The following is a 19,626-nucleotide window of genomic DNA, read 5'->3' on the forward strand; positions in this document are numbered from 1 at the left end:
TGGATGTAGACTAGCTTACCACAAGTCAGTAAGTACATTATATGCCAGTAGGACATATTCGGTTTCCTATTACTTATGAAATCATGTGCATACACTGTTGAGTTGGAACAATGTGTGTGTATCCACTGCAAAGTACACTGATTTAAGGAAGAGTTGGCGAGTAAGAACAAGATAATGATTAATCCTAGAATACTATTTTAATGACTTAATATTAGACTTTGAGGTTATTAAAATGTTACATTGATTTTCTATTTTTGTCCTTCCTTTTTTGCTGTTCTACATGTCACGATCTTTGAGATTACAGACAGAAAACTACTCAGATATGTTAATCGTTCCCAACATAAGCTTCTCTACATCACAAGCAGTTCCGTTTCTCCCTCTCTCTCTCTCAAAGAAAATAGTTTAGTTCTTGAGAAATTGCCATCAACATACCTATTTCACTTATAAACATCCTTTTCTTGAGAAACAAGTGTTTGTTATCCTTTCCTTGAGTTTTCAAACAGTAGTTTTAATAATATTGTTGAAATTGGCAACCATACTCAGTCCATGTGAGGTACAGAGTACAATTTAGAAAACCAACTCATTAATATTTTATTGTGCTTTGTTTCTAAAATTGCATTAGTTTTTGGTGCCTGTATTCCAAAGTAAGTTGCAGTTTGATCCACTTTTAATTTTAATGTAAGCATTGTACAGGGTTTCACATCTGCCTGTGCACATTATTTGTGGTCTACAATTAGTCGTGTAGATTCTTTCACATCTGTTTTCAAGACAACACAAAGCTGTGCTTGCATTTTACTGTACTCAGATACTCTAGCAAAAGTTATGATCTACGTGCTGAGCGTTTCTAGTTCTTTTCTTAGTTTCTCATTCTGTTGCTATTGTTTCTTGAAGGAAACAGCACCAAATAGGCAACTTCTCCAGCTTTCTCTCCAGCCATCTGTGCCCTCTGACCCTCCGTGAAGTTCACAGGCAGTTTTGTAGACCTCCTTCCTCAGTCTCCCAGGAGGGTCTGTGAGGGTGGGTGAAAGCAGTCTGCCCCTTTGCCTGGGTAGTGTGGCATCTCAGAATTTGTATTCTTAAACACGCTGCCTAGATGTTTGCTTTGCACACTAAGTTCAAGGCCATTGCCTCTGATCTTTTACTGGCCCAAATCTTTCTATTCGGTGCTCTCACAGAAGCTAGTGATCTTTCTCTAAAACATTTGTACAAAATTTAAGTCCACTTCTTTGTCTTTTACTTTTTTTCCTTTTACTACTAGGGGTTTAAAACAGGACCTTCACATGGAGCTACATCCCAAGCCCTTTTTTGTTTTTTAATTTTGAAACAAGGTTTCTCTAAGTTGCCCAGAGAGGACTTGAATTTACAATCCTGTCTTAGCCTCTCTCAGTGCTGAGAATACTAACAGACTAAGTCTGTTTTCACCCATCTCAAATCAAAAATGCAACAGACACCTCTTTTATGAATGAATAATATTACTGCCTGAAATACAGTCGGTATTCAGTTTCTACACATCTGGGCCCGAGAGGAAGGGGCCAGGACAAGATTTACCTTCCAAAGCCACAGCCCAGTTACCTGCTTCATCCAACTGGGCCCCCACCTCCTGATAAGCCCATTGTGCTATGAACTCCTTGGAGGATCAATCCTCTGGATGAAGTTAGAGCTCAAAGCCCATCAGCTAGTAACAGAGCTTCAATGAAATGAGCCTTTGGGGAGGGGGGACATTGTAGAAAACAACTACAGCAGCCACCTAATCTAAAGCAGTCACTCATCACTTCAGCCTATTTTAATCCTTTGGGTTTTTTTCAACTGTTGGGCCATTCCTTCAATAATTTGTTTACTCCCTGTTTCCCTGTAGAATGTCAGTTCCTAAGAATACGAACCAATTCTGTTCCACTCATAGACCAGTACTGTGCTGGCCCTACTACTGAGTCTTTCTATGCAGTAGCACTTTAACAGGGTAACCAAAACTGACCTAGCCCTCATGTAGGCAGCTTGAGGCAGCCATATATTTATCAAAGCAAAGAAAAATGAATACACGTGTAATTACAAATTATTTTAAGTGCTCTGGAAGACAAACCTTTGTCCCCTTTGCCTAGACTGGGGAACTAAGGAAAGTTTTCAGCTGAAGTGTGAAGAGCATAAGCCATGCAGACACATGAGGGCAGGCATCATGCTCACTGTGCAGGGGAGATTGTGGGACACGGGCTGCCTCGGGCTGTGGCAGCAACAAAGATGTGACAGGAACAATTCAGGGAACTAGAACAAGACTTCCTGGTTTGGTCTACAAATGCAAAGTAGAGATGTCAAATTAGAGAAGAGCCAGAGCTTAGTGGAGAAGCCAAAGCCAAGAATGGAATTGGGTGTCATTGCTTACAGATATCTGAAACCACTGGACTAAATGAGAAAGAAAACTGTGTGGGGCAGAGCCAGAATTATCATTGAAGTCATGAAGGGAAGGAAGAGCTGGCAGCAGAGACTGCAAGTAGTGGTTGATAAGGTAGAAAGAAAACTGGGGTAGACTTTGTTCATGGATACCAGGGAAAGAGGAATTTCAAGAAGAAGGGAAGTAGCCATCATATTAATTCTGCTGGAAGGAAGATTCAATGAAAGAAATAGCCCTAGATACTAAGGAAACACAGACCTTGTTCGTGACCTTGGCAAGCGCAGACTCTGGAGTGTGATGAAGTTAGAGGTCCACTTGGGTTGAATCATAGAACATAAAGCGAGAAATCAAAGGCAGAATTCAAAGCAATCATTTCATGAAGGTTAGCATATACTCACACACATGCTTAAGGATGAAAGATTTGAGCTAACATCCTCAATCCAATCAACAAAAACCTAAATAAAATATTCCTTAGTACAAAAAGCTTTGAAAGAAATCAAACAATATAATTCAAGTTCATCTGAGATTTTGCTGTTTTGGAAGGCTTTCTTTATATTACCCATCTGTATGGGTAGATTTTGGAACTCCAACCCTATATAAAATGGTCCTGACTCTCTAAGACTTACTGTTTTTTTCTTTCTTTGTGTACCACAGAATAACAGGCTAAGAAAATATGCCTTTGAATTGAAAATGAACGACCTGACCTATTTTGTGCTGGCAGCGGAAACAGAGTTGGATATGGACGAGTGGATCCACACCCTGAATCGTATCCTACAGATCAGTCCCGAAGGGCCCCTTCAAGGAAGGAGAAGTGCAGAGCTCACTGAGCTGGGGCTGGGTGAGAGCTCATGAATCCATCTCCCTTTCTTTGCCAAGTGTGATCAGTGTTTTTAGTGCCTTTAAACTGCAGTAGCTGTGAAGACCAGCTCACACATCCCTGAGCTGTGTGTTGTAAGACATCAACTTCAATCTTCACTCTTATTGAATAATGATGGTCACCATATGTAGGGATGATTTTGAGTTGACTGGCAATTATTTGAAGCTGTCATCCAGCAAATAATGTTGGAAATTATCTATTATCAGCATCAAAAATATACCTATATATGATGTGGGTTTTGGCCTTTTATTGCATTTAATTAGTAAATCTTACTATCTGAACAGGCAAATATGTATTACTTGCTCTTTGTTAAAAGGCAACTTTCATTTATGCTTTCTTAGCATACTGAGATCAGAGTACGTATGAATGTTCCAGAGTATGCATAATAGAAGATATTTTTATAAGATTAAAGAAACAATTTCTTCTCCCCAGTCTAATTCCCAGATAAGATTCTAATTCATTAGGAGCAAAGAAAAGAGAAAACAAAGAGCAAGAAAGGGTGGAAGGGTAGAAAACCAAGTCAGAGATGGATATAAGGCAAGCTCTCCACCAACAGTCAGTCATTGTTGGTGAAATAAAATTATATTAAAAACATTTACCAAGAGCTATGGTGCACTGGAAACCAAAGGGCCTTTACATTCTAGTAGTCTTAAGTATCACATGCCATAAAGTGAAAAAGTCACAGGATACTGAGGGTGAAAACTATTCTTGATTTCAACACAACTACGATGCGCCATAGTAGATGTTTTATCTTCGTTTACTGCTTTCTTCATAATGATCAACTAGAGTATTAATATTTACAGTGTCTTACAGACATTAAGTGACTGAAGCTGCAAGACAGGTTCTCAGTGAGTGGCTCGAGAGTGAGATTTATCAAAAACATACACATATTTAAGAACACGTTAGTATGTGTTGTTGAAGTAGACCAGTACATCTCCAAGTATATAGACAGTGTTGGAAAGATCCAAACTCCTTATTGTCATGCTATAGTGCCATGGCAACAATCCCAAAATGATCATCAGGAAGTCTCATTTCCAGACTCTGATTGCCTAGAATTATGGACCACTGGTACTGGACAAAACGAAGACTGAGGCTCGCTCGCATCCCTCTGAGTTCTTGAGTCTAACCTTGTCTTATATGTCACAGGCTGCAAAGATCTGTGACTCATATTACTTAATAACCTGTCTCGGTGAATCTTTTCAAGATCTGCTGGATAATTCAGTACCTTCTGAATGTACACCGGAAGAAACAGACTCTGCAGAGAACAGCCTACACCCAGACTTCACAAAAGTAATAAAGCTGACATTGTATTTGCACATGAATTTGAGCTGCTTGTTACTTATTGCTTTCATGCAAAAGATGGAAATGCTTTCTTTTAAGATTTCAACTAAGAGACTAATTCAGAACTTTCCATTAACCTAAGTTTTTACTCAAAATGCACACCGCTCTCAAAAATCAAAGCATGTATTTCCAGGTCTGCCAAGTAATAATACAGAGATAATACTAAGGGGCTGCTTTTTAGCCATGTGAATGTGGTCAGGCTGGCTCTGGATATTTAGACGCCAAGGTCTAACACGGTTTTCTCTATAGTACCTCACAGAAACAGAAGATAGTGTCAAAGAAACTCGAAACATGGAGAGGCTGAATCTGTTCTCGCTGGATCCGGATATAGACGTGAGTCACTGTTCTTTCTGACCAGATATGAACTTGGCCCATATGACTGGGGATTCTAATTTAGAATTTCTTCTTTATGATAAGTGGTGACTAAAACTTTCAAAAAATTTTCTAGACCTTGAAACTTCAAAAAAAGAACCTTTTAGAACCTGATTTTGTGATCAAACCCTTTGAAGAAAAAGCTGCCAAGAGAATTATGATCATTTGTAAAGCTCTCAACTTAAATCTTCAGGGATGTGTTACGGAGAGTGAAAATGACCCAGTAACGAATGTAAGTTTCTTTTCTGTTTCATCACAGACCAGTCAGCCAAAATCACACCATCAGAATCAGAATCTCTCCTATTCCTGATAATTCCCGGCACTGATTTCACATCTAGAAAGGGATAGTGTTCTGGAATTTGTCCCATGATATCTCCCCAGTGACTCATTTTCCTAAGGTGCTGTTTCTTCCTAGTGGTACCTGAGATAACTCTTAAACTGACATTTTCTTTTAATTTATATATTTGTTTTCATGTCTGTTATAGAAAAACAAAAGTAACAAACCAGTCCTGTGATTTCACAGTATTATTGTTTAGGCAAAGCAAAATAGTAAACCAAGTAAAATAATATTAGATAAATTTTAAATAAATAATGGTTCACATAGCATATGCAAATGCAGAAATTACAAAGGGGCTTTACCTGTACTTGGAAATACCATAGTGCCTATTGAATCTGTATAAATTCCTTCTTCTATTAAGCAAGAGAATGTCTTGAGAATTTTCTCTTAGGATTCTAGTGGATAGTTCTTGATTGATTATAAATGTGCTTATGGGAAGGGATATTTTATGAGCATAAATGTTATTAAGCAATGAACTGTAAAGAAGAAAATTAAAATTGCTCATAATCCTACCATCAGGATAAACCACAAGTAATTATTTGGTATATTTCTTTTCATTTTTTTTCAAAGCCTTCTGTTCTAATTGCTAATAAATCACCTCTCACTTATCATCTTTCACCTCAAAGAAGAATTCTGTTTTCCACCTCCTCGAGACAAGTATAGGTGCTTTAGAAGACAGCAACAGCATTAATTTTTTCGCTGTAAGGTGGGCACACAAAATCCCACAACTTCTTCCATTTATTTATGATGCTGAGAAACTAGCCTGGTGAGCTGTGAGAGGCAATGGTTGGCAGAAAGAATTAACTTTTCAGAGACATTTCTTAACACCTACTAGCCTTGTGTCTGTGGCACCTTGACAATTCTCTTCAAGCCTCCTAACCCTGGATACTGTCTACACTGTAGACCTCCAAATTTCATGAGGAAAACCCAAAAAAGTGTGCAGCTCCTGGATTAGACTGCCTGGCTTTCCATTTTAGGAGTTGTACCATGTTGGGTGAGTGGCTTGTTCTCAGGCTTCTCTAGGTAAAAGAGAATAATAACAGTACCTATTTCAAATGATTATGTGAAGGTTTTTTGTGTTGAATGTTTCTATGAAAGGTGGTACCATTTTCTAAATTGGCAAGATTGGAGCAAGAACAGATTTTGAGGATACAGATCAAAAAATACCATTTTGGACATATTAAGTCTGATAGGTTCTATTAAATAGTCAAATAGAGACATGCTTTGGTCAGATTCAAATGCAAGTTTGAACTCAGAGGAGTGGCAGTGAGTGGAGGTTCAGATTTGAGTCTAGTTCAGGGGTGACCAAGAGGATCGATTTAGCTCAGTGGTTGTGCCACCTGCTGCGCAAGCGCAAGGACCTGAGTTCGATCCCCGGTACCAAAAAAAAAAAAAAAGAGAGAGAGACAGAGAGAAGGGAGAGAGGGAGTCAGGAAGGGAAAGGAGAAGAAAAAACAAATCGAGATGTGCTATGTACGTGTCCCAACTCCCCACAAGGAGTGTAATCATTATGCAATGCAAACATGGACTAATAAAAACAAAAACTGAATAAATGAATGTACATAAAGAAAGGATCAGGTATGATATATGTAAAAGATGAATAGAGAAGTGACCTGAGAAGGAACTGCTACTGGAGTAGAGATAAACCAAGGAGTCAGCTCCTTGGTTGCTGTTTAACACAAAGTCAGAGAGGAGTCAGTAGATTTGTCAAAACAGAAGATTCCCACAGCACAGATGAGCAGTGACTACAGCAAGAGCTGTTTCCAAGTAGTAAAAGGGGTTAAGAAAATCAATCTGACCATGCAGGATTTAAATCAAAAACAAAATAGAAACCCAGAAGCTTGGTTTTTTAAACTGGAAATTTCAACAAACTTTAACCCAAGTCATAAGGTCACTATTATGTCACCCTATTAAATAAAAACTAGATTATTTTTCTCCAGCCCCTCGCTAATTTAGAAATAAAAATCAGACATAATGGTCTTTTCTTTCCAATGCCAAGGGCAAATGACTCTCTCCACGTGGATTCTTTTCTTTGTGTTAAGATGCATGTTCCAAAACTAAAGGTCTGTGTTTGGGACAGTCTTACCGGCCAGGAACAAAGCCAAGTTCCGAGAATAGCTTTCCTGTGCCTTTTCATATCTGGCAGGCCAAGAGAGGTAGATGATTTGGATGGAGTGATTTGTATTTTTGTGTTGTTTTTAATTCATCTTGCAGTTGATGTAGATGTTAAAAAAGACTAGGAAATTACTTCTTTAAAAATAATGTCAATGTGCCTATAATCAGCAACACAAAACAAATAATAAAATAGCCTCACCTTCACTCAACAGCAGTTTGTTGTTTAATGACATTGTTTCTGAAAATCTTTGTATGTATATTCAGTGACACTCTTTTATTAGCATAACTTTTTTAAAAAGCCATTTTTCTTAATTCAGTGAACATGTTCAAATTGATTGTAATATTTTCCCAATTTATTGAAGACCCAACTGCTACATTTAATGAGCATCTAAAGAAACCTTGAAAGAACTTTTTCATGATGAAGAAACAATATTTGACAGCTTGTAATTTTTTAGTCAGTAAATTGAAAACCAAATTCAAGTTGATCATTTCATAGTATAAAATATTTCTTTGAAAATAGGAATTGATTCTAAAAAATCTGAACAAACAAAGCTACTTTAAACAGAACGACAACTTCATGTTCTTGAATTTTTAAGAGAACAGAATACTAAGCCCAAGAAACCTATGACTTAATTTGCTAGAAGACCTTGAAAGGGCTTCAGTAAATTAACCTACATTGAAAAGCCAAGGATTCAAAAAATAAGATTTGACAATTATATATTGAAAAGGTAGATTGGAAGAAATAAATGAATCACCACATGAGGTTTAATTTCTGATGAGTTATCAAAGTAGGTAATTTATTGCCATTCACTAAACAGAAATGAAAATCAAAATGCAACAATTCAGCAAAAATAATGAGGATTTTATTTTTTGACCTTCAAAGTGTTTTTAATTCATACATGTCTGAGTTATATTCTTCTGATTTTTGCATCTTTTAATTCTTGACAGACGACCACTACCTCAAGCCTAGAGTTTTTCCTGCATAAAATTAAATTGACAAAAGAAAAAATTTACTGTATAGTTGCATTGTTTTCTTTAAAAATTTATTGAATTTTATTTTATATGTGTAATTCTATTTCTAAGAGTAAGGGAGCTGGAAGATACTGCTATTATTTAGGAATTGAGCTAGTAGCCCTGTTATAAGCTAATTGTATTACTAGATTTCAAAGGATGCAAGATGCTCATTATGTATTTAGTGAGATCCACAGATGTGTGAACCTGTACAATATCGAACTGGGTCATAATGTGCTTTTTTTGTATTACCATCTTGTTGGCAGATGACAAGAATCAATTCAAAATTAAGTAGCAGGAATAAAAGTAAAAATATATTTTGTAGGCACAGATCATCTTTAGAACCTGTAGTTAATTGCACAGCTATGATTGCTTATATAATGCACATAATTTTACATATATATATACACATGTATACATAACGTGTACCTATCTATCCATATGTATTTCAGCCTTAAGTCTCTGTTATGCTTGATAATTTTCTAGTTAACCAGTCCTTCTTTCTTTAATCTTTTCTCCTTCTCTGTGACACTGTGGCAGCATTTTAAAATTTTCACCAGTTTGCTTTATTTTTCATTTCTCCCCAAGGCTAGACTGTAGCTCAATTATGGAGCCTGGCTTCACTCTCACACCACAAAAACAAAAAACAAAATCAATTTCTATCTTTTTATGAGTAGTTTTTCTTCTCCCATTTCTATCCTTTGGATGCTGATATTTCCCACGATGCTGCTCTGATTCTCTTCTCTTTGTATCTTATCAATGAACAGCGTTATTACCATCATTAGGTTCCTGTATTCCCAAATGCAGGGATTTCCTTATTCATGTCCCTCTGTATCCCTTTCTCAAATCACCTAACACACATATCAACTAATCCATCCATCAATTAATCACACAGTTGATTTCCAAGCCCTGTAACTAAACACCCTTAATGTCTCTAATATGCCTTTCCCAAAAAGACCTTCTAATTAAATTGTCTCCTCTCCAATGCCACTCTACTATTCTTGCCCTGTGTCCTTTCATGTCTTTTTATGTCTTTGCATACATGTACTCATGCTAGGAGTCCTTTAAATCAACTCTGTACCTAATTCGTACTTCTTATAACCTCAACCAAGAAATCTCCCTGTTCCTTCAGATCTTCCATTACTTTCCCATTTTCCCTGTATTTTTCATCTCCCCTTTATTTCTCATCGTCAGCTTCTTTCCTGACATTCAGGAAATGTTTAAAGAGAAATCCACACAGAGGCTTGTAGTTGGTTAATATTCAAGAACTGCCTGTGGTGGGGAACAGAAATTCATGCAGGGTGCAGAAATGGCATGCCCCTGGATCTGTCAGGATATGAGTGCAGAGTGGCTCAAGGAGGCATAAAAAATATAGCTAATGAGGTTGGGAGAGTGGTTACTTTGAACAAATCAGTAAGTTTATTGCACAGAGAAGCAAAGAGATTAGTGAGAATGAATTCCAGATTCCTCACTATTGGAGGACATACAGTTTTGAAAAACAGAAAGGTCAAAAGGATTCCTTGAGTGTTTGAATTGAAATGAAGGTAGCAACATGAACCCATTCATTTTTAATAAATATTTGTATATAAATAGAGCTAAAGAAATAATTATAGATACACTTGAATATTGCTGGGGAATATATACTTGTGGGGTTTTCCATTCATGGGGTGAGAAGCCACAGAAGCAATCCTGTCCCAGTGACAATGAGCACAAGCAGGCAAATCTTAGTTTTAAAATGTCATCCTCACCAAAAGAACCAGCACTACATGGAGAAATGTCTGGGACATAGAAAGTATGAGGTGAGCCTGGAACATATGCTGGGAAAAGAAGTATCCAAAACATGAAATGACTCTGCCAAAATTATTGAGGAGCTACTCTGAAGTGGGTGCCTTTTGCCAAATCTGAGATAATTTGAGCATCACTATAAATAATGATCATAAGCAATTAAAAATTTTTGAGTAGTAAACCATGAGTCTATACATGTGTAAATAAATAAATGAATTTTTTAAATGAAAGAGAAGGGAAAGCTTGCCTTAATAGTAGAATATCAACGAATACATGTAGAAAAACGATGAAATTAGAAAATCACCATCAGTGGCCAACATAGTAATTGTTCGATCTAGTGGGCGTTATCATTGGAAGTTAAGACTGGTGGGCTGGTTTTGATGAGTAGTGAGACATTGGAGTAATCTTGGAATTTATTCCCACAAATCCTAATCAATTACTGAAGGGGAAATGGTGATCTTAAAATAAAGAAAAGTAGCAGATACCAACATGACCAGAAGAGTGTGAGGTTAATACTACAGGTGCTAAAAGAGTTGACATTGCATGTCCTTAATTCAATGAACTATCAAAAAGTTCAAAAAATTCAAAATAAGGGAAAGTAGGTAATATCTGTTAAAATAATTGATATCTGTTAAAAACAAAAAGAAACCTCAACTGAGTTACTAGCTCTTGTTAAGAAGCTTTCTTCTCTCTCTGACAAGAGATCTTAACAACAATTCAATGTCTACTTAATTACTTATCACACTGTTGTGATGTCTAGGTCATCCACTGAGGTATTGGGCATGTCTGGAGCAGCAGCAAATACATAGTAAATGTTCAATAAAGATTTGCTGCTATTGTTATTCCATCAAACTATAGTTAAAAACTGAGAATTGGCTGGGCCAGTGGAATATATCTCAATGCATTCTGACTTCTAAGAGTCTATTGCAGATTACCAGAAGCCTGAGAAGACTGAGGTGGCAGGTGTGTTCTGAGAATTTAAAGAAAATAACTGGAAAAAAGTTGTGTGCTACGTGTGTAGCACAGCATAGGGCAAGAGATAACGTAGTGATAAAACTAGAATGAAGCAACAAAAGAAGTGCAGTTCTGGGTTCTGAGGCACCTGCAGGAGGAAAGGTCCCAGTTACTTCCCGCTGAGTGAAGGGCAGCTCCTTTCTGCTTGTGTTGTACCTCACACTTTGTAAAATGATGTACAAAGGAGGCTGCTGCATGGGTTACAGTTTTCTGTCAAAACCATCTGTTCTCTATTTTTCATGCAGATTGAGCCTTTTTTTGTGAGTGTGGCACTTTATGACCTCAGAGACAGCAGGAAGATTTCTGCCGATTTTCACGTTGATTTAAACCACACTGCTGTCAGACAGATGCTCCTGGGGGCTCCCCTGGCCTTGGAAAATGGCAATATTGACACCATCACTCCAAGACAGTCAGAAGAACCTCATATCAAGGGACTTCCAGAGGAATGGCTAAAGTTTCCAAAGCAGGTTGTACTTTTTTTTTTTTTTTGGAACTGGGTATCAAACTGGGAACCATGCGCTGGTAAGGCAGGCAGCGGAACCACTGAGCTAAATCCCCAGCCCAAGGTTGCACTTTTATTTCCTTGTGATGGGACAGAAAATTATTGTTCCAGTGTTTTTACCAATAGATCACATAAAATGAACAATTTCCCCCAAAAAAATTTCTCAAAGTTGTCCTTTTCTTAAAATGTCATGTTTTTAAATGTCTTCAGTGTGATTTCTTAGATGTTTATTAGTTTCTTTCTTGGTACCTAGGCTATATTTTCTGTAAGCGATTCACATTCTGAAATTGTTTTGGTGGCCAAAATCGAAAAAGTCCTGATGGGAAACATTGCAAGTGGGGCTGAACCTTATATTAAGAATCCAGACTCCAATAAGGTAATGAGGAATTTTCTTATAAATAATTCTAATGACTTTCACCCTGGCATGGTATCACATGCCTGTAATCCCAGAGCTCTGGGAGAGAGCGTGGCGGGGGGAGGCAAGTTCACGCACAGCCTGGGCAGCTTAGCAATTTAACAAGACCTTGTCTTAAAGTTTCTCTTATATGAAAATCCCTAATTATAAATAGAGAGCAAAATAAAAATAGATCATAGGAAGCAGCAAGATCTTTCTCAGATGAAAAGGAGATCAAGAGATGCAAAAAAAGAATTGAGATGTATTATGTATATGTACCAGCTCCACACAAGACTGCAAACATGTATTGGAAACATATACAAGTAAAAAAATAAAATTAAGGGCTGGGAATTTAGCTCAGTGACCCCGTGCTTGCTCTGTAAGTGCAAGGTCCTGAGTTCACTCCCGGGTACCAGTAAATAAATAAATAAATAAATAAAATTTTAAAAGGCTAAGGATGTGAAGGCCTTGGGTTCAATCCTTAGTATCTCCAAAAGAAAAAGTAAACAATATTCAATTACTTTCAAGAAATTAAATCACACTAATTTTCTGAATTATTAAGTTTGATAGATGTGTGGCTTTAAATATTCACTTGCTGGTGAAATTAATACCCATCAGACATTTTTAAAGTCTAAATTTTTGGTTTATGTCTTTTGGTAAGTCAGTAACTTCTGACTTCTGAGAATCTATTGTTAGGGAAAAAATATAGATAAAAGTTGATGCCCAAGGATCAAAATATCATAGTATTGAAAAGTTAGAAACGATTTGAGTAAAAACAAGTAAATATACTTTGCTAAGTCATCAGCAAAGCTAATGATGTGCTCAGTGAAAAAGTAAGATAGATAATTTTACATCAAAGTATAACACTTATGTAAAGACAGAAAGAGGAAAGGGAATAAGTACTTCAAATGTTGGAACTATAGATAATATTATGCTATTTTCTTATCTATTCTATTGTCATATTTTTAAATAATCAAATACTACTGTTTAATATATATTTTCTTGCAAAATACATATTTGAGGAAATTACTCATAAGATTTGAATTTAAACATGTGTAACCATTGAGGGCAGAGTTTAAGATATTTATAAGTCTCTTCTAATTCAAGATCTGGTAAGCTAAGGTGTTCATGCTAAAGCCAGTCTGGCATCTGATTTTGCAAATAAAGTCTAGCTAAAACACAGTCACACATTTATTCACTTATGGATTGTCCTATGGCCACTTCCCGGCCACAGCCGCAGCTACAGAAGCTGTGACATTGACCGAAGGCCCTATGAATCACTTTATAGTACAAATCTGCTGGCTTCTATCAAATGAATGAAATGACATATTATATAGATAGTAAGTATAAATTTGATAATACTTTCAAGATGATAAAGTCTTTTAAGTCAAACAGAGAAAAGGGAAAGGAAAGATTTGATCTTCCAAGAAAAAGGTAGTTGCTACATTTGGAATTTCCAAACTGAAAAGAAAGAAGAATCTTCTACAACTGTTTGAACACAGAGGGTGTTACTTTGCCTTTATAAAGTAGACTCTGTGGGTTGGTGAGCCAGGGTTTCACAAAGCTTTCACATAATACTACAAAAATGTATTTAGTATTATCGTACCCTTACATTTTCTAAAGTGCTGTTCCTAATCAATAATGTTATTTATCCCTTCTTTAGTTTGCACAGAAGATACTGAAGTCCAACAGACAGTTCTGCAGCAGATTGGGGAAATATCGCATGCCATTTGCTTGGGCTGTGAGGTAGGTTGATCAACATTGAAACCATTAGTTTTAAACACTTTTCTGTTAACTATAATTTGCAATGTGCCCACACCTAGAAGGATGCTAATGTAGCCATCTCCACGAACATCTCAAGCTTCTCAGAGACATTTCTCACTATATTTCATCAAAACAGCTTGTAATAGAGAGGGCTCTGATGTGTCCAGCGGGGGCTTGACTAGGGGAGCTGTAAATTCTCGGTTGGTGTCAAATCAAAGTCATAACTGGTTTATTGTGCATACTTGGTTTCACAAACCCTTGACATCATGTTAGTTCGAGAGTTTGATGTGCACAAACTCCAGAGGGATGTGCTATGATTTCCTGTGCAGTTGCACATTTTCACGAGAGCTCAGGTCTGTGTATAGATGTCTAAATGAAGCCAACAAATTGATTATTCAAAATTCTTTTCAATTTTGACATAGATTAGCATAGCTAATTTTACCCATGCCCATTTACTCTGATAAAAATGCTGAGTTCCATGTATACTGAAGTTGGAGCTGTCTATCTGGGGATATTTCCTCTACATAAAGGACAATATTTGCCTTTAAGATCTGCTTTAACTTCAATGACTGTTGTCTTCCTCAATCTCTTTACATCTTGATTAGCATAAGAATTTGTGAAAGAGAGATGACCCTATTATAACTCATAAGGAAGAAAAAGCAGAGGTCAACAATGTACAAATTGAAACAACTAAGAGGTTAGTTAGACCTACAACATAAGACGGGCTATTAAGTATTCATTTGAATGTGAGTGGCATCATCCCTGTAATAGTAACTTCAAAATCTAGAGGGAAGGGAGAGTCTGTTATTCACAGCATTTTTACATCATACAGTTGATCTAAAATGATGCATGTATCCAAAATAAACTCATCAATATCTGTCATGATTTTGAGGTTTGAGATTTTAAATTGGGGAAGAAGAAATGTGGAAGTCTGAGCAGCAGTAAACCAAAACAGACTCTAGGAATTAGTTTTCTCTATGGTAGTTCTATGGCCAAGGAGAAAGAGGTCAGGCCCAGAGCCCAACAACCTTGGGAGTCCAGGTCAGGCCACCAATTCTTGTATCTTTGGGCAAATTTCCTTTCCAAGTTTCAGGGTCTCCATATATGAAATGGATCTGACAATACCTGCCTCGCGAACTCTGTGTGTAACAGATGCAAAAGCATTTGGCATAAAGTAGATCATGAATATCACTTTATTCTATTTTTCTATCTTTGTTACAGGGAATGCCATAACATTCTACGAGAAAAGATGTTATTTATATATACTGAACACTTTCTGATACATTTAACTAATTTTATTTCTCATAGTTCACTGGCCAAACATTTTCATAGTGTTAAGTAATCTCAGATCCCACAAGGAAACCTGTTGAAGAGAGTGGAAGCAAGATGTTCCTTGGCAAAAGTGAAGTATTCCTACACAGGAAAATTATAGTAGTGAGCACAATTTTGCTTTAAGGATCTTAGCACTGTTCTGAGATTGGAGATGCAAGCGTTTTAAAGCTAGACAGAACTGGGCTTGAAACCTCAACTCTATTCTGGATCAGTCAGGTGAACACAGGCAAGTTATAGTCTGTCTTCACCTCTTTTTTTAACATACAATATGTATATATGTTAATGTTTCAAAGATTAATTAGTGTAGATAAGTATCAGATGAGAGAGCTATTATTGGAAGTTATTACTACTATAATTATTCACCTCAACCAGTCCCCATTTCCACAAACTTAGGGTCAGTGAAGAATAATACGGAGGAAAAAACAAAAGAATTATCTGTTCTTGAAAGAACCTGAGGAGTTGAAAGAAGTAGCAATCTTACTTTGAAGTTCTCTCTGTACAGTAAGATGCAAGGAAGACAGATGAGTTTGCCAAGGAGGCTGACAATATTACCAACTATTGAAGTTATTATTCCTAGGAAAGAAAAGCCAATAAAACCATGAGCTCATGCTATATTAATGCCCAGTTAGTGGTTTGGGTTGTATTTTAGGAAGCAATGTACACCACCGATTCGTGGATAAAAATATATGAATTTCATTTACATAAACTTCTTTGGAAGCTGAGAAAAATGATTAGGAATATAGTTTTACAGATAATATGTTAGATTGCTTGGATTATCTAACTGCAAAAAAATACAGGATCCGGCCAAATAAGATTTTTATTTCCCTTCATGGTTCAAAACCTATCTAAATAAATGTTAAGATCTGTGGAATGTTAGCGTTATTCACATCCTTTTGACATAAGTTATCTTCCTAATGTACTTGAATACTTTACAGATATTGCGGATTCACCGGCTACTTTTCCTATTATGTTTTCTAGATTGGAGTTTGTTTCACATTATAGCTTTAGTGTCCCCCAAGATATTTTGGTCCTTCAAATCAACAGTCATTAAAAGGGTATCACTGACCATATTGTTTCTGCTCATATTTTACCCAGATGTAATCACCTCACGCAAGAAAGCACACACAGAGGCACATCACTAGGAACAACATTTCATTTTAATTTAATCTGGTTCATATCCTCATATTTGGCACCAGCAGTGTGGCCATTTTGTAGAAAAAAGGCTGTCCTTGGAATAGGAATGGAGGACACAAACACATAACAACATAGGATATTTTACACTGAGTGATTCAGGAAGAAGTTGACCATGACAAATGTGTTTGTTGCAAATGGAACTCTTTCTACAAATGTCACCTTCAGAATCATAAGTGCCTAAAATCCATCCCAGGACTCTTTTCTGATTTCCTTTTCTTTGTCTCATTTGATGTTCTAAATGGGCTAACACACAGTGCTGAATTTCTTTGAAACTAACCAAAGGTAAAATAAGGATTTTATTCTTCATCTGCACATGTAAAGAAGGTGCAGCTATTATCTAAAGCTTCCACACTGACAAAACGCCCCCAAATGCTTATCTAATCTCAGTTTGAATCCTTCCAGGGACTAAGATTGTAATATGTGCAGTGGTTTCTTTTGTCTCTCCTTGTATAGCTCTAATGATTAGATAATTCATATTTTTAATTCTTAAACTGCCTGATGACCATTAAGCTTTCTGTTCCACAGCCACAAAAAAATGTATAGTTCTTCTTATATGTTCCACCTATTCATACTGCCTATGAATGACACCTATCAGGACGCCTAAGGTGCTTTTCCTTTTGGTTAACGCTGTATTCCCTTCCATCATCCCCCAAATTCCATGGTTCTGAGATGCTCACCATGTACTAATCACTGCCCAGCTGTAGCAGCTGGAACTGATATCATGTCCCAGCCATCTTGAAACCATCTGTGTGAATGAATCAGTTTCTTGGTTTCTTGCCAGTTAGTGTATTTTCGGAGTAATGAGGGGCTGCATGTCACTGTGAGCAAAACTACCCCATGGTGCTATAGTCTTCTTCCATTATGATGAGTGGCCAGTTAAGGGTGCAATTTCTATGACAGAGCTGTGGATAAAGGAAAGCATGAGTTGTATAACGCATATATTAAGGTATTTGAACTCATTGGTTCATCCAAAAATTATTATTCAACTCAGTTTAACTTCCTGTCTTGTTGGAAAATATAATATTGGTTTCAACATCTCATACATTTGAACAAAAAGTCTATATTATATTTAAATAAAAGTATTTTCAAATTAAGCATTTTCATTCTGTCTTCCCAGTGTTGTTTGATAGAGGGACTTTTTTATTTTCCTGCAGTCACTGCTTAACAGAGAAATGAGGCACCAGTTTGAAGGACTCTAAAAATATCATTCTGATAAAATTCCTGGCCCATTGTCCATGTTCCACTAAAGCTCTATAATCTGATATCCATTCAAGTGGGCATTCCAGCCTATGTCTGAAAATATTTGGTTAATTTAAAGAATGATAAAATATTCTAGTAAAGGTCCTTAAGGTAGAAGTAAAAATCCAACCTTTCTCTAACACTGAAGTAAAATCAATTATACGTAATCTAAATCTTTTTCAATCACACAATTTATGAAGAAGTATGGGAAACAAAGAACCAACATTTAAGCATACTATGAATGAATTATTGCCTGACATTACTATACTATTTGGACAAAAACAATTTATAGATTTTAACTGAATTTATATGGTTCCAATGAAATGGATCCAGGGAGAACATAATGGATCTGGTCATGGTATTATCTTTATTTAATACAAAAATATGGCTGAGTTTTCCTCCATTTTATCTTTTTCCTGTCCTAATAGTTAGGACATGGGCCCATTTATTTCCACAAAAATGTTTTGTGAATCCCACCCTCTATATTCATATATACAACCTCCTCCCGGTGCCGTTAATGGTGTCACCCAGAGAGAAGGGACCCTGTCTTGCCCAGGTTTAAAATGTCTTGAGAAAATAATAAAAATGAACACCATGTTCCTGCTATTGTATACTATGCTAAGGTTTTTATATAAGTTACTAAATATAAGACATCATTAGAAAAACAGTTGTAACATGAATTGACATCACTAAACGTAAAGCTGAAAATAAGAAATGAAGCATAGCCAGTGCAATGTGTAAAGGAAACCTTTGTCAAGAGGCTCTTGAATCTTTTTATTTTTATAAATTCCTACAGTTTTCTTCCATTATAAAAGAAATCTCCTTCATTTCCTCATCTTAAAAGTACAACTCTACAAAAAGTAACTAGTTACCAACCTGAATAACTATTAATTTCTTTAAGGTCAGTATTTAAAGACAACCAGGGAAATGTGGACAGAGACTCAAGATTTTCGCCATTGTATAGACAAGAAAGTAGCAAGATTTCAACTGAAGACCTCCTTAAACTAGTATCAGACTACAGAAGGTATGGTTTCTGGATGCTCTTAGAGTTAACATTGCCTGCCACATTGCCGCCTTTGATTTGTTCTCATTCCGTGGTGATACCTGCCTACCTGGGTGTCAAATGTCCAAACCCCACCAGAGGCAGATGCTTTCAGATGACTTCCCATGTGCCCAAATGGTGCCACACTGTTGCCCAATTGCATAGACGAGCATAAAGTAAACAATGTCAGTTCTCTGTAGAAGTGTGACAGTGAACCCCAGCCTGCAGTATATTGCCTGAAATAGCAACTCCACAAACTTTCCTCCTGAGTTCACAATTTAAGCACACCAGGGAGGAGAGTGTGTCTTCTACATACAGCATCAGCTAGAGGAGGTCAGCTGGGTAGGAGAATCTGCTTCCACAAAGGTCGTTTAATTCATTCCAGTTGGTGCTGGCTATTGCTGGGAGCTCAGTTGTGTTCATGGGCTGTGATCTGGTACTTTCCCATGGAAGCCTCTCCCTGAGGTGCTTTAACACTCTTCTAGCCAGGAGGCTGAATTCTAAGAATGAAAGGTCCTCAGGGATAGGAAATGAGCACTGCCCATTTCTTGAGACTAGGCCTGGAAACTGCTGCAGCATCATTTCTGCCATACTCAAATATCAATCTGTCATAGCACATCCACTCAAAAGGAAGGGAACACAAACACCTCTCAAGGAGTTTAAAAGAATTTTAGGACCATGTTTTAAAACTTCAGCGAACAACTTACTTGCTATCAAGCATGATATTTGTCATTCATATATTTCAGAAGAGGTAGCAGAAATTATTGCTAAGAGAAGAAAAATATAAAAACCATGCATTTTTAAATGAATCACAACATCTGAAGATAGGCCTCACTGAGCTACTTATCTTAAACTGTTAGTGCCTAATACGCACAATATTCTTGTACCCTTTCCAAGTATTACCTCTGCCTCTTTCACTTAAGA

At 36.8% G+C, this 19,626-nt stretch overlaps 1 protein-coding gene across 12 annotated transcripts in view; it reads left to right on the plus strand.

Annotated features, from left to right (window-relative positions):
* Dock10 (dedicator of cytokinesis 10) overlaps positions 1 to 19,626 on the plus strand; it is a 263,362-nt gene that overhangs the window by 153,304 nt on the left and 90,432 nt on the right. For all 12 annotated transcript variants that reach the window (XM_087205974.1, XM_087205976.1, XM_087205977.1 and 9 more), the window contains 8 exons: positions 3,038 to 3,221; positions 4,465 to 4,550; positions 4,851 to 4,934; positions 5,050 to 5,205; positions 11,481 to 11,702; positions 11,991 to 12,113; positions 13,795 to 13,877; positions 18,562 to 18,684. In XM_087205974.1, the coding sequence (XP_087062100.1) occupies positions 3,038 to 3,221; positions 4,465 to 4,550; positions 4,851 to 4,934; positions 5,050 to 5,205; positions 11,481 to 11,702; positions 11,991 to 12,113; positions 13,795 to 13,877; positions 18,562 to 18,684 (1,061 nt within the window). The remainder of the gene's footprint in view (positions 1 to 3,037; positions 3,222 to 4,464; positions 4,551 to 4,850; positions 4,935 to 5,049; positions 5,206 to 11,480; positions 11,703 to 11,990; positions 12,114 to 13,794; positions 13,878 to 18,561; positions 18,685 to 19,626) is intronic.

This window comes from Heterocephalus glaber, unplaced genomic scaffold (genome assembly GCF_053883595.1).
Source record: "Heterocephalus glaber isolate CG9 unplaced genomic scaffold, H.glaber_assembly_v1.0 deba00000621, whole genome shotgun sequence".
Taxonomy (NCBI): domain Eukaryota; kingdom Metazoa; phylum Chordata; class Mammalia; order Rodentia; family Bathyergidae; genus Heterocephalus; species Heterocephalus glaber.